Source organism: Rhododendron vialii, chromosome 13a, assembly GCF_030253575.1.
Source record: "Rhododendron vialii isolate Sample 1 chromosome 13a, ASM3025357v1".
NCBI classification, from domain to species: Eukaryota; Viridiplantae; Streptophyta; class Magnoliopsida; order Ericales; family Ericaceae; genus Rhododendron; species Rhododendron vialii.
In genome coordinates this window covers 2,345,932-2,361,373 of record NC_080569.1, presented here as the reverse complement: position 1 = coordinate 2,361,373, position 15,442 = coordinate 2,345,932, and the positions used below count along the sequence as shown (strand labels likewise).

The 15,442-nt window shown below is 41.5% G+C and overlaps 1 protein-coding gene across 2 annotated transcripts; it reads right to left on the bottom strand.

Annotated features, from left to right (window-relative positions):
- Positions 1-1,312: 1,312 nt before the first annotated feature.
- Positions 1,313-15,048, bottom strand: LOC131312308 (protein HUA2-LIKE 2-like). Of its 2 annotated transcripts, XM_058339972.1 has the most exons (13): positions 14,555-14,570; positions 14,229-14,305; positions 13,673-13,772; positions 5,724-7,847; positions 5,103-5,568; positions 4,126-4,234; positions 3,868-3,980; positions 3,558-3,745; positions 2,944-3,472; positions 2,368-2,818; positions 2,082-2,258; positions 1,904-1,956; positions 1,313-1,816 (listed from the first exon to the last, which is right to left on the bottom strand). In XM_058339972.1, the coding sequence occupies exons 3-12, from the start codon at positions 13,729-13,731 to the stop codon at positions 1,931-1,933; spliced, it is 4,242 nt and encodes a 1,413-aa protein (XP_058195955.1). In that variant the 5' UTR covers positions 13,732-13,772; positions 14,229-14,305; positions 14,555-14,570; the 3' UTR covers positions 1,313-1,816; positions 1,904-1,930. The 2 variants fall into 2 exon arrangements, with proteins under 2 accessions (XP_058195955.1, XP_058195954.1); XM_058339971.1 differs by lacking the exon at positions 13,673-13,772 and having other exon boundaries at positions 14,555-15,048.
- Between the last annotated feature and the right edge of the window lie 394 nt (positions 15,049-15,442).

Genomic DNA, 15,442 nt, shown 5'->3' with positions numbered 1-15,442 from the left:
GAGTTTGTAAGATCCAGATTTGGATTGGCTTTTTCCTTTATGTTTTGAAAACAGGAACAAGTGTTTTTAAACGAGAGTTTTGAAAACTTGTACCCTTTGCTTGGATTTGAAAAGGAGTGTTTGCTCATTCTGCACATACGTTATGCTAAATGTTAAACCTACTCATTGATTGGTACAAATGCTCATGAATTGCCCCTTGTATACAACTATACATGCCTCGGGAGAAGAACCCATTAATTTGTTAGATCGGCTTCCATGTCTCAGACAGGCTATGGTGGACACCTTGGCAAGTTTTGACACCTCGACATACTGTTTTGTGTTTGTTATTGGACCGAATCTTGAGAAGAGATTGCCTACGTATCCCACTGGGAGAATCAGACGTTACGTAGTTGAATTGTGTTTTTGATTTGGGGTTCGCTCAGTGTGTTATGCTCTCTCCTTTTGTGCTCTAAGTTTTGCCTAGGTCTCCCTTGCAAGGTTTTTGACCTAGCGAGCTTTGCTATAACGTTTGCTCGAGTCCGCCCACCCTTGTGTTTTCGTCTCAATGAGCATTTCACAGGTGTAATACTTACAGTACTGTCGGGGTCTGCTGAGTTTCCTTGACTGTTTTGGTGCTGCTTTGTTGTTCTGCTGACTTTTTGTGGAGGCGGCTATGCCTTTGAATTTTGCCCCTTGTGTATGGGCGTTTGAATGTTCATTTTGAGTCTTCTTCCTTGTTTTGTACTTGCCGTGGTTTTGCAGCTTCTTCGGATGGGGTGTCCGCCGCTTCTTGCCTTCGTGTGCTTTTCTTCTTTCTTTGGGGGAGATTTGCTTCATGGATGATTATGGGCTTTTTTCAGAGAGGGTTTGTACTTGTATGATGATTATGGGCGTTTCAAACTGCATAGGACAATCCAATCGGATCATCTTCGTAGGACCCTAAGCGGGCCCCATGAAAGATATAAGAGCAGAATCTGTCCATGTGATCTTTGTGCATAGCAGAACTGAAAAACAATAATGTTACTACCAAACTATCAAAATTCTCATTTCGTGCTTAAATAATGCTAGAACCACAAGCACTCACAATGGATGTGGGCCACCACACACTACACTGCAAATGTGTGTGTGGGAGCCCACATCCATTATGAATGCTTGTGCAAATGTGTTCGTGATTCTCCACTAGCATAATTGTTTCATGCTCTTCCCTGAAAGGATAGCCGCTTTCTGTTCATTGTTCCAAGTAGTAGTACAATCACAACAGATCTGAGACAAAAAAAAAAAACCACCTCACTGTATTATCCACTAATATACTGCGCAGGGAAACAATAAGAACTTCTCAATTGTGAATTTTCATTCAGTTTCAATAACTCTGAACCAACGGCTCATGCTGAATACTCCTTGAAATGTACAAATAAAATAAGACAGACAAATTCTTACAAGATATAAGACAACTCTTAAAAAAAGACGGTTGTTAGAAAAGAACTCCTAGCAAATTCCCCAAAAATGATATTAACATCCTATAGAGGGCTTCAAAACATAAATTAGACTTATTCTCTCAAACTTCCAAAAAAAAAGAAGAAGATATAATCCATACATAAGTCAACAGCCTAGACATAGGTTACAGCTCTCTCCATTCACCAATGGCCTGTCTAAACCATGCGCATTAGCAGAAGAGAGGATAGAAGAACATATATACAACCACGTACCAAACATTTCTTTGTTTACTGCTGCGTAACTTTCTGAAGATTGAGCCTCCGAATTCTAGAAACAGCTGGACCAGAATATTATCTCAAACATTTCAACAAGCCGCAGTACCGAGATCAAAAACGGGTTATACCTAACAATTGCAACAAGAATGTAGTCAGTAGCAAGGTAAATATGCATTGAAACGATGCAAAAACAGGAGAAGGAAAGTGTATAGTACCAGCATTGTTAGCACCACAGTGACGGTTTATCTTGGTTGCCAAAAGCTAGGAGCTGAAGGGATGCAATAAGCGATTTTAGTTCCCTCAAAATTGAGCTAGACACGATATAAAGGATCAAATAGCACACGAGCAGAATTTCCTATTTGCCTAAAGAAGAAGTGGGAAGCGAACACAAACCTCTGGTTGCCACTGGGATTGGACCTCTGGATGGTGGTCTATGAGCCGTGAATTCTCTATGGTTCACAGTCTGGGGAGGAAAACCCCACATATGGTTTGGTAATGGTGGTTCACACGGTGGGCCACCATACGGCGCAGGAGGATATGGCCCTCTGGCAGGTTCAGGGTAGTGCGTACCTGAGGCAGTGTTGCCATAAATAACATGTAACCAACAAATATCAAAGCGAAAAAGACAACGCGTGACCAGACGTAGAATCTCTGAGTCAAATCAACTAACACAGCTTACCAGAAAATGAGGGCCCCGGAAACCTCCAGCTCTCCCTGTGCTCATGTGGGGCCACGTTCATTCTGTCGTGGTCGGTGCAAAAACTTCCACCATCTGTGCTCTGCGCAAAATGGGCTCTGTTAGGATAGGAAGGGGGAGGGGGTGGGAGCTCCCTTGACTGCACTTGCTGATCAGACTGAACGTAAGAGAACTGATTTGATGGTGCAGGTTGAGGTGGTGGCAGATGATAACCCTTGTTGTAGAAGGTGGCACCATCCGACTGTTGGACACCATTCATAGGTAAAACTGGCTGATGCGGCCCAGGATTACTGCTGAAATCTGGTATCTGTGTTTGCATCTTAACGTCTCTGGATTCAGGAGCCTGATAAAGCACTGCATCGGAGTTTATTGAGTTTACTCCAGGTGCAACAGGCTGCTGGGCCCCAAACTGATGCAAGTTTTCTCTGACATTCTGCAAATGTAAGCCCAATCAACACAAAGAACAGTAAAATGAATGCTCCAGAAGACAGAACACGGCTCTCCGTTAGTAAAGAAAAATATTGCAAAAGAATTAAGGAGCAATACACTTGCACTCACATAGAGCTTTGAATCAAGACTATCGGATACAGAAGCAGGCATTGGAGGCATAGGCGGCAGGACTGGTGGTGGGGGTGGAAGGACTGGCGGTGGGGGTGGAAGGGCTGGCGGTGGGGGTGGAAGGGCTGGTGGCGGGGGTGGAGCTGCAGGTGGTGGTGATGTTGGCAAAGGAGGAAACGATGGCGGCACATTCTCAGGTACTGGTGGGGTGAAGGTAGGTGGAAAATGTTGTTCAAGCTGAGGGTGCATAGACTTTGAAGTATTGATGCAAGAAGTTGAGGTGGAACTCGTAACAGCTTCACAAGTGGGAGCCACATCCTCCATTTCAAGCTCGCCATCAACCTCTTCCAAAATATGTCTATGGTTCCCTATTGCTGCAGGTACTGGAATTCCTTCCGTTTCTTCAGGGGTTTTGGAATCGTGCTCAGGAGTAACAGCCTCGAAACTCCCACCATCAGAATCGCTTTCTTCCCCTTCATCCTTGAGCATAGGGGGCATATGAAAACCAGGAAGCTGAAAACTTGAATTGCTGAAACAACAAGACAAATTGATGACTTTCATATCTTTTCTATTCCCAAGAGAACGATGTAGAGAAGTTAGAGAAAATTTCAGACCTTCCATATTCATCAACAAGCATACCCTCCATTTGCCTAATAGGATCATCAAAAGCCCTTTCTGTGCGCAAGGGCCGACGAGAATAGGGACCAGAAGAAGATGAAACACTGAGGGACTCAAGGTCTCGAATATGGTGGCGAACAATGGAATCTGGAAGGATCCTTCTTTCCAACCAAAGCTTCAAAACCTACACAGTAAAGGGAAGGAGAAATTGTAAGCCAAAGGCTCAAAACCAAAATGTTACATCTGTTGTTATTACTGCTTTTTCTTCTGTATTTCGGTTGAAGAAAGGAGGTCACTGTCCCTTGCCTTCAAACACTGCCTACGATTTTCTTGTGCATCACTTCCAGGAGGAGCAGCAGCTAATAACAAGCGTGGCAACACTGCTTGGATTGCTGAAGGATAAATACCACCAACGCCACCTGGAAATTCGCATCAAACCTCAGCATCACCAATAAATGAAAGACAACGGATGATCCGTCATCACCAGAAGAATCATTCAAATATACATGACATCTAGGAACATCACGATCCAGTGGTTTTATAGCATGGCATTGAATACTTTACCTTTCAAACCTCGAGAGCACTGTGTGATAGAGTCCACAAGGAAAAACAAGTCAACCCTTCTGCGCAAACTTAATTCACTTTGCAAATCACGGACAAGAATTTCGACCACCTGAATTTAAATACTCTACGCATCAATGAAAATATATGGTACAAAAGTATAATGTCTGCTGCAACTGTTTACAATTACCAAAGGGATCTTAAATAGGACATGAATAAAAGAAAAAATAAATTAAATGCAGTAACCAATTACAGAACACTCCATTATGGTTTCCACTACAGAAAAGAAAAGAAAGACACAGAAAGGGATAGAGAAACAGAGAAAAGAACATATTGCACTTTATAGCAAAAAATTATGATGACACCCAGCGAAAACTTATGATAACAATCCACAAACATGATGTTCTTGACCCTGGTATATAACGGATCATGAGATGTAGAAACGTATGGTTATACCAAATAGGAGCTAGCTACTTAATCAAAAGACTACCAAGAAAACCTTAATCAAGAATTCCAAAACTTAATCGTCATTCAGCTTCTAAACACACTTATTTTATTCTCCTTAATACTCTCCCTCCCAAGTCCCGACCAAATACTTCAAATTGTCATCAATTATCTCTTCAAATACTTATTTTCGGATCATCTCTCTGTTAGTGGTATTTTGTGAATTCAAAATTCCAAGGCCAGGGTGTTGGCCTTTTGCCTCGATGGTTCAAAGGCCCGATATTCTCTCTTTAAACTGAATGGTTTGACTATGTAAAATTCAATTACAACGTCAGACAAATTGTTTGCTGAAATAGCGAACGTACACCATTCCATTCAGTTGGCAGATCAATATCAAATCCGACAGACCTTCCATTCGGTTGGCAGATCAATGACAAATCTGCCAGAACTGAACGATGAACAACCCAAATAGGTAGACAATGTCTCCATCCCTCAAGCAGCATTGGGACATGAGAACCACAAAAATATGAACATACCTTAGCAGCAACACCAAACTTTGCACAGTCAATTGCAATGCGAGTGGCTCGGCCAATGCTTTCCTTTGTCCTTGTTAATGTTCCAATGACGGCCTGAAAAGATGCTAGAGCAGTAGCTGCTTCTGCTTTACTGCTCCATTTGCCCGTATTTTTGGATTTCGCAGGGTGCAAATTAACATCGGGACTACAACAGCCATTATTTTCAAGAATGTTATCATTATCAGATGTTGAAGTATTGCAGATCGATGTATTGGGAGGAGACGCGCGTGCAAGAGAGCCTACACCATCTGAAGGAGTTGAAGATGAGACATCCTTATAACCCAAATGGTCATCAGAAACAGAATTAGAATGAGATAAATTTGGCGGACCATCCGCAGCAGCTCCAGCCATAACCTTCACTGATGTAGACGTTAGAATACCATTAGACTCCCTCTGTGTTGGTTTAATTTCTTTCACAACCTCGCACCTAAAATGAAGAAGCATCAAGCCACAAAGTTTCAAAAGAGAGTGCAGACAAGAAATAGAGTAAATTAATATCTGAAGGCTGAAATTAATTGAAAATTGTAACATCTAATTGACACTATAAGAAAACCATATGGTAAATTATCAGCACATGCTTACATGCCATCAACTTGGTCGTCTGCATGAAGGGAAAGTTTCCACAACTTGGCACTCCCAGAATAACTACCCTCTGTGCTGCAAAGAAGCAAATTAGTACCATTTTGTGGTGAACATTTACGATCAACAGCCATTAAGACAGAATCTGAACACATTCCAGAATGATCTGATGAATCAAGTTCACTCAGAGGTTTTTCAGCTTTATCGTTGCTAAACTCAGACCCGGGATTCTCATTTCTGCATTCGTCCTTCAGAGGCAACATCTGAGCCAGTGAACCTTGATTGCATCCGAGACAGGTCTGTTCTTCAATAGAATCAGGTGATAAAGGCTTTGGAATTTGGGCCACAACCATCGGCTCACAATTTTGAGTACCTGAACATGAAAATTTGATACCTCTGGAATCAAAATGGTCCCCAGCATCCACATGTATATCTTTGCATAATTCATGCTCTGGGCTACTGGAACTTCTGACTGGTCTGTGACAGATCGAAACTTCTGTAGAAGATTTCACAATTTCCTTTGGTTCAGCAGGATCACAAATGTCCGAAATCCCACAGGTGCCGAGTGAAGCATTGTTGCTAAGAATGCTTACATTCTGTACCCCAAATCCATTACTCAGTCCGCTCTCCATCGACGTGTGAAGGGAGTCCGTTGGGGACGATAAACAACATCCATTAGTCAATATCTTCTTCGACAATGGTTCTTCCATTTGACCATCTTCTGCAGCATTAGCTGACATAGCTTCCAGGGCTCGATGAAGGCGTTTAGACGGAGGTAAAGCAGCTTCTCCATCCACTGAACAACAAAATTGTTGTTTTTTCTTGAGATCCGAAAGCTGAGGCGGTTGAGCTGAAGATTGAGGTCCTTTATTTGGCAGCGATGGAATCTCCGTAACTCCGTTCACCAAAAACAAGTTTTTATCAGGACCATGTTGTTGAGATTGTGTAGAAACCTGCCTAGAAAAGCTATTTGACACTTCTATTAATTTATCTTCCGATTGCATGACGGTATCAAGCTCCTCCCCTACAGAAGATGGTCTGCCCATCCGAACCCTAGCCCTTTTTACTAATGGAAGATGCTCGTCGCCATCTTCTTTGGAGAACCTTTCCAAGGACTTTTCATTGGAAGTTCGCGAAACTTGTCCAGCTTTATGCACTTCAATCTCAGCACCTGCCTTCTTGTTTAGCCTATCAATACTCTCAGGAGCATCGTTAGTCACTCGTTTTCGATTTGGTTTCCTTTTCTTTTTCAGGACAACGGCCTTTATTTGGAAATCAAGCGCTAGGCTCAACTCAACATCTCTCTCACCACACTCAACAACGGACTCGGGCTGCAGAGGCTTACAACCAGACTCCACAGCGCTGCCTTCAGTTAGGCTGAAAGTATCCGATTCAACCGTGACAATTTCAGAACCATTTTCTTCGTTGCCACCATTCGGAAGAAGAGCAGGTGAACCAGTATCATGTCCTTCAGACACATCGGGTGATTTCCTGATTCTTTTGCTCCTTCTCACCAAACCATTCTGCAAAACTTTAGCAGCTATGTCCTCCGCCAATTTATTGCTATTACTGGAGGGTAACATGGACTTCTTTTGGAATCTACTTGTGTAGACTCTTGATGAACTTCTAGACCTAGAAGCAGATGAATCCCTCTTCTCTGACGAAGAGTTTTGTGGCTGTACATCTCCTCGACTTTTTTCTGACGAAAATATATTTGCCCGAGGTTTTCTTGTAACTACTGAACTATCATTAGGCTCCTCAGACGATGTATCCCTATCTCCTAAATCTGCCTCTGTCGCATATGCAGCATCTCCAACAGGAAGGCTTGACTCCTCCTTTTCTCCAGTAGAATTAGACTTCTTTACACATGAACTAAGCATTATGGAAGGAGCCTCAATCTGATCATTTAATGCAACATCACCATCTAAGTCCAATGCATTTGTTACACTAGCTTCATCAACGTAGTTAATATCAACAAGTTGCTCCTGTTTCTTCAACTCTTCATAGCTTTCAATAATCTCATGAACAGCACGGACATAATCAGCACCTTTCCCATGGCGTCTAAGAAGAAGAGTGTCTTTTTTCTCTTCAGTAAATTCTTCAACATCGGCAGGGTTGCAGAAGGCTCTGCAATAAAAATGCAATTCAGCACCCAAATCCAGGGAAAAACAATAAGGAGAAGTTGAACAGTACAGTAAGACCATTCAAGCTCAATGAGAGAAGAAAGACAGAACAGGAAAGGAACTATACAAGTAACAAAATCAAACCAGTATGGGAAATGAACAATCAAATGAAACACAAACGGGTAATTTTTTGCAGAATACGAACTTGATAACAGCCTCACCAAGCAAAAAGCTGCACGATTCTCATCTCTTTGGATCTCTCTAAAGCATAGAACAAATTGAGACACCACACTAGGAGAAAATGCCATTCCCTAATGTTGACTCTCCTAGGTACTGCAACAGGCTAATCAGGAGACAAAGGACGAAACAAATAACAGTCCTCGCTGAAGGAAAACCCCATCTGCAACACCACATCAACCTTCAATCTGATGATTTGTTGACCTCAAAATGCACTGTAATCCAAGAGAGTCTGTACACTTGCATTCTTTCTTTTTTTGGTAACTCGATAGATATGTAGCGTACTCCTAAGGGGATGGGGAAGGGTACCGCTAAGTGGCATACGGGTGAGGCAAGACCAAAGGGCATTAACCACCACAACAAGCACTCATGCTCCTGGTGAGAATCGAACCCTCACCTTCCATGTGGAAGAGGTGAGGAAGTGCCATTGAGCAACAAGCCCGTTGGCCCGTACACTTAAATTCAAGCATACAAATTACACATATGTATGGAGCACAAACTCTACACAGAAGATCACTCTCAGAACCTTAAAGGAGGAGTACAATACTGGAGAGCAAATCCAAAATTTTCCACTTCAAATAATGTTTCCCACCAACATACAGCAAAGCTGGTGGAAAAATTCATCTGTAAGTAGTTTATCCGAACATCGGATGGTTCACAGATTTCAATTCTTTATAAGATTTCTTACGTTTATTTGTATTCATGTGTGTGGGAGGTATTAACAAGGTTGGGATAGCCAATCTTATCTGATGGGAGCAAAGTTCTAACTAGGTTATCCCTGTGAATTGGGGCCAAGGTTCGAGAGTAGATTGGTCACCGACAGTAGGACGTTCGGTTGAATTTCTGAGAAGTTTAGCCATTCATTTGGCATCTAGTACCATGAGAAACTCAGGCACCATCTCTGGTCGCTATGTAGATACGCATCTTTCCCCTAGCCCTCTAGTTTCCTTTGATTTGTTAGTTTTTAAACTAACCATTTGTACCCAAAAGGACAGCGAACAAGATGGATCCATGCGGTAAGTGGTTTGCAGAAAAGTGGATTAACCGGCGGTTAGTTTGGTGCAATTTAGATGAGCAAAGGCTAAGTGAACTGGAGGTTGGACCTGTCAGTTGTTGGAAATGTGGAATTCCCACAAATTTAGCAAGATTGTTGCACACGGGCAGCACAAACCAATGAACATGGGCATGCCATAAGGATACAAATGTTGACCAAACCAACACACACAACGCGCAAAGAAAACAAAATGCAAGACAAAGATTGTTACGTGACTCCCCAACTGTGAAATTGCGTACATCCACGGCTCACACCAGTTTCCATTCTGTATCAAATGAAGAGAGTAAAAGTTACATCGACTACTACGTATAGCAAGTATTTATAATCTAGGGTATACATCACCAAGTAATGTAATACCCTTGTATAGGTTTCAGAGGCACTACCCCTCGGCCCCCGCGACCTGACCGAATCAGACTTCACAAGACCAACAATAAATTCCCTCAAGTTGATCAAAACGGGAGGTGGGTTTTCATAACATTTGATGGGCCTCTCGCCAGATTTCTATGCACCAAATGTTTCGTGGTGGAACAGGCTTCATGCAGTATGAGGAAAGAATGCCAATACAGGAAGAACTGGGCTGATTCCATGCTGCGTGGGTACAAACAGTAACAGCCCTAATCAACCAGCAAAAAATAACAGGAAGAAGACGGCAAAAAGGGTCCCCAACCACACAAACAATGCCTCTTATTTAATGACAGGAAAGGGAACATAGAGAGAACGTTTGGGAGATAAGGAGAGAACCCAACAGGAAAGACAGAGAGGAGGTAACAAGAGAGGAGAGAGAAATATAGAGGGAAACCCTGGTACATCTTGTATAGCACACTTTGTTTCAACCAACAAAGCCTACATATAGGCTTCATGACATCCTAAAGATACATAGAACGAGCCAAATTTAAACTTTCCTAAAGAAGACGTACTACTACGAATAGATTTTATCGCTTAAACCCCTAAAAGTCCGAATGCATTGGAAATAGACAAGGCATTTTTCAGGCTTCTAAGAATAGTTGGCAACTTAAATATATCCCAACCATTATCTTCGTGCGATCCCTACAGGCTACATCAATTTGACTACATTTTTCTCTTTGTTGGGAGGCCTTGAGTTTTCATCTTTTGATTGATAATAATCCATTCTTGTCATGTATACGTGAAAAAGGGTAGAAGGAAAACAAGAGACAAAGATATTGAACGTTGTAAGAGGACATACATGATTCATGATGATAACAAGGGAACAAAGTGAGATGCAAAAGTCTAGGAATATGGAGAGAACAGTCAAACGTAAAAGAAGGGCAACTAAAGAAAGGAGAGGAGATGAAGAGGACAGTAGAGATAGTAGATAATACCAAATATTACCAATAGGCCATACCAGAAGAAGTTACAAAAATTCTCTTCCTATTTTGATAAAATAAAAAAGTAGAGAGTACAAATTATACAAACAGAAAAGTATATGATAATTTGATTTTAAAGAAACAGGCACAACCATTTTCATGATATACATGTCATACTACTTGTATTAAATTGGCTAGGGAGCTTCGTCACCACTTTCCTATCCGCATGCGGTAAAGTCAGCAGCCTCGCATGAAAATAACGACTTTTTTGCCATACATGTGGCAACAAGTGGGAAAGCTAGCTTCCCATGTCAAAAGCTAAACCGATTTCACAAGCACAACACGCATGACAATTTATACCTCCAAGGCTCCAATATACTGCCTGACACATGCGTGCACGTTAAATCTGTCCGTATGTTGGACTGCAGCGAGGAATATAGCCCGATAAGTGCAGAAAATAATGTAGTTGATTTAAATTCAAACGGATCCAAATATTGTCATCAAAAAATATAATGCACAAGGGTCTTTCACAGAGCTGAGCTGAATCCAAAAATTGGAGTAGAAAGTAAGGTTGCTTAACGATGACGACAAGATTATTGAGTAACAGGGGAGCCGAACAGCAATAAGAAGAGATACGGAAACAGTCATGTACTTAGTTATTATGCATTACTAATGCTCTTGATTTTGAATGAAGGAAGCAGGTAATGAGCACAGAAAATGAATTGGGTCTCTAAATCACAGAAAATGAATTGGGTCTCTAAATCTGCTCTCTCTGAAGCCTTCAGGCTTTGATACGGAGGCATTCCACTGCATAATGTCTCTTGAGTTCCTTGATTTTTGGAGGTACAGAGGAGTCGCTATTTCAACGTTAAAATTTATGATAAGCAAAGATTAGGCTTGTCTCCGGACCTCCCCCGCCCATACTCCATCAATTGGAGATTACATGGGTATTGTTATTACTGGGTAGAAAGAAAGGGGGGGAAAAACTACAATAGTCGCCAAACATAAAAATTAGACATTACCAATGATATCATCGAGTAATAATGTACTTCTAAAAAAGTAAAAAGAAAAGTTGTGATAGATTAGACTGATTTTTTTTCCGAGAATTATAGTGAATTTAGAGTGCGAGTCGAACTCGAACAACAACGATAAATACCCCTTGCGAGATTGAAATAATAGATACGGTTAACAAATTGGAAGAAATAATAAGCTATGGTAAAAAATATTATCACATGAGATTAGAGGTGCATAACCACATCAAATGGCAAAAGGGAATTAACTTTAGCAAAACGCAATGCACCAAATAATGTAGCGGGATCAGCATTATTTTTTAAAACAATTGCCAAGGGTCAGCACTTTAGAGTTTATTCTTCAATTGTAGTAGGATTTGTTTTCTTATGTCATTCGTTACCTTCAATATCCTCGAACCTAACATGATAAATTTCAATCACCACCAATTATTTCTCATTTTGCACCTATCACAACTACATTAATCATCTGGTCATTATTGTATCTATTTGAAAGGAAAGTTGAGTTTTAGTTTTGGCAGAGACTTGTGGTTGGACTGTAATAAATAGTGATATGGTTCTAAATGCACTTTCTGAAAAACATAATCCCTTCGTTCCTTATTGTTGGTCCCTTTTGGGAGTTCCAACATTTTACGGAGACATAGAACAATTGCACCTGTGTTCAAATTTAGTGACATCATTCTCATTATTGCCCCTATATTCTACATACTTTGCAACACTTAATATTCACTTATGAGGGATAATTTTGGGAAATAATGAAATTTCTACTTCCTTTTCTAGAAAAGAACTAACATTTTGGAACATCCCAAAATCGAATGATGGACTAACAATTAGGAACGAAGGGAATAATTACTAGTTGGGTTAAAGATGCTTTAAGTAAAGAGCTAACACTCTCCTGCAAAGAGACTAAAGTGCTAACCGATAGTGACTGTGAAAACTATTGAGAATGGAGATGCACTGACAGTAACAAAATGAAAAAAAAATTCTACCAAAAAAAAGGTATGAGATCAGATAACGAAATCGGCATAAATCATGTTAAAAATCAACAGTGGTGATCAAATCTGCACAGTGGCTGGCACGTACGCATACATTCTCTTGTTATTATACCAAATGTTTCTCATCCACTGAAGTTAAGCACATCTACGGAGCTAGTATCTATATATGTAATACCAGTAAGAACTATCTTCAAAATACTATAGACCTACTTATTAGCCTACCTACTAAGGAGAGAAGATAAAAAGAACTGAGAGAGAGAGTTGTGACATAGGGAGGTCAAGGCTAACTGGTCCAGAGACGTAGATGTATCAAAGACAAGTAGCCACCAGGCACCACTTGCCCACTACCCCAAAAAAAACACCCAAAGATGCCAAAGGCCGAAACCAGCACCCCTCTTCACTTCTCCTCCACCCTTACATATAACTAGGGGTGTAAACGAGCCGAACCGAGCTTCGGCGAGCTCGAGCTCGGCTCATTTACTTAACGAGCCAAAAACTCGAGCTCGAGCCAACGACCCAAGCTTAGTCATTTACTAAACGAGCCTCTTTAATCGAGTCGAGCCTCCCTTAACGAGCCGAGCTTTTGTCTCGTTTAGTAAACGAGCCGAATACTCGAGCTCGAGCTCAGCTCGTTTAGTAGTCGAGCCGAGCCTTGACGAGCAGCTTGTTTAGTAGTCGAGCCGAGCCTTGACGAGCCAAGCTCGGGAGCTGCTCGGTTCATTTACAGCCCTACATATAACTATGTAGTCAAGAGAACTCATTAGCGGTAATGATGCAGTCCCTAAGTCCCCATTAGGACAAAAGCAGATAGTTTATTAGCTAAGAAATGACACAAGTAGACCAAGGATCTTTGTTGAATGGCATTCACCAGTGCAATAAAACATTCAGTTATTCAGTGGAAACATCTGACCATGACATATAATGCAAGCAAGAATTTTCATTTAGTTCAATTAGAATGCCACGAAATCAAAAAGAAAAAACATGCTACAAGAAAACATAGGCAAAGGACACATAAAAAGAGCCACAATGAACATTCATAAGATGGCACACATAGGTTGTAACCGTTGTATAACCCCTGAGCAATATCATCCTAACCAATGTTATGTCTCCCTGGCCCTAACACCACACCATCGTCCATTGGAAGAATGAACAAAACTAAACAAAGGAAAATGGGAAAAGAAGGCTCCTACCTGGACAGGAGGTGCTTATGTTGAATATGAAAACCCAAAAGAAAATTGGAAAACAGCATGAAACAGCGTGAAGGAACGAAGATTCCGGCTTCTACCTGGACTGGAGGCGATTTTGTTGAATATGAAAACCCAAAATGAAATTGGAAAACAGCATCAAGAGCAAATAAAACAGATTGGGAAAAAGACTAGAAAGTAGCACATGACTAAACCCTGAACACACAATGTCTCTATCTTTTCTACCATGCACAACCAGGTTAAATTGCATTTCCTGCCAGTCAGGGCAAAAAAATTCCCTCCAGAATATCAAGAGGACAAGATTTGATCACGAAACCTACTGCTTCCGCAATGTATATTTGGAAACAACACAATAACAGAAATAACTATCACTGTTCGTTGGGATGGTGGTGCGATGAGGAGATATCCACATAAGGCATATTCAAGAAAAGTATTAACCACAAGAAGATCTCATCATGTACACAGCAATATCTACAACCTACTTCCGGGTGATCTAGTAAAACAGTTAGACAAGGCTTCAGAAATGGACAGAACTACTCACATTTGCTGGGTTCCAAAGAAGTGCACAAGAACCTTCTTCCAACCAGCAGTGTATCCCCACTTCTCCGGCGCACTTACCTGCCACCAACAACACAAATTAACTTTCTTTTTAACCTTCAATTCTATCTCAGAAGCTAACAACACCTATAATAACACTTAGCGCTTGTATATATGAAACTGAAACAACAAAACTAAATCTCAAGCGTCAAACTCAGAGCAATCAATCTTTGCCTCAGATCCATCACCAATAACTACGGAAATAAGCCCTAAAATTGTTTAAGAAGTTTAAATACGTCTGTATAAGAGACTATATCACTATAGGCATACCGTTGCGGGCCAAGCTGGGAAACCCTTGACCTTGGCTAGGACGAGATCGCCGACTTTCCACTTCTTGCAAGCGGCGGCTGTGGCGGCCGCCGCGGAAGCTCTGCCTCCGCCTTTCCTGCGACTAGGCGCCATTCGAACACGAGAAATCGCAGGAGTCCGAGTCAAATTAGGGTCGTGCGCTCATTAAGCAACGAAAAATCAGAAGGATTGCACCCGAAGAGGTCCCAAAATCAGCAGTTTCAGAGGTCCCGAAATCAGCAGTTTCGAGCTTTTTAGGGTTTACAGCCGACGATGAAGTTAGTGGATTTCCAGGCATTGAGAGAACATGCACTGCACTTGTTAGGAAACCCTAGGTCACAACCACACGTGTGTTTGTCTAAACCCTAGGTTGAGAAGGGGGGAGATTTTTGGGGAGTGAAGGGAGCTGTGTGGGAGAAGCGGCCCCTATGCGATGGAAACCAGCAGAGATTCCGCATATGCGCTTGCTTTCTTTCCCCGTGGATGCTAAATTGCGCTTGGGCGTTTAGGTTAGGGCTATGGGAGATAACGTGCGCCGCTTGCGGATGAACCTAGTCCATAGATAACGCGCATCAGCACGTGACCTACCCAAGTACTCCTCCTTTTTATTTTATTTTTTTGCGATAGAATGTTAGAGGTGAAAATTTTCGACACGAGACAAAACAAACACAACACAACACGAAGTTAGCGGATTAAGGTCAGCTATTTTTGAAACGGAATAATAATATAACACAACACGATAACACGAAAAGTTAAACGGATCGGGTTACGGTTGATAGAATTTTGACACGAATACGTCACGAGAATTTATAAAAGGATACGATAACACGACAATAATTTAGCAGGTTAGGGTCGGCTATTCCTGACACG

Excerpts from the sequence above, each read along its gene's own strand:
- LOC131312308 (XM_058339971.1), bottom strand. The coding sequence starts at position 14,686 with ATGGCGCCTAGTCGCAGGAAAGGCGGAGGCAGAGCTTCCGCGGCGGCC. Across the intron at positions 7,848-14,228 it reads TTCTTTGGAACCCAGCAAAT|AGCCTTCTGCAACCCTGCCG; the intron begins GTGAGTAGTTCT and ends TTTTTATTGCAG. Across the intron at positions 1,957-2,081 it reads AATCCCAGTGGCAACCAGAG|CTCCTAGCTTTTGGCAACCA; the intron begins GTTTGTGTTCGC and ends GCATCCCTTCAG.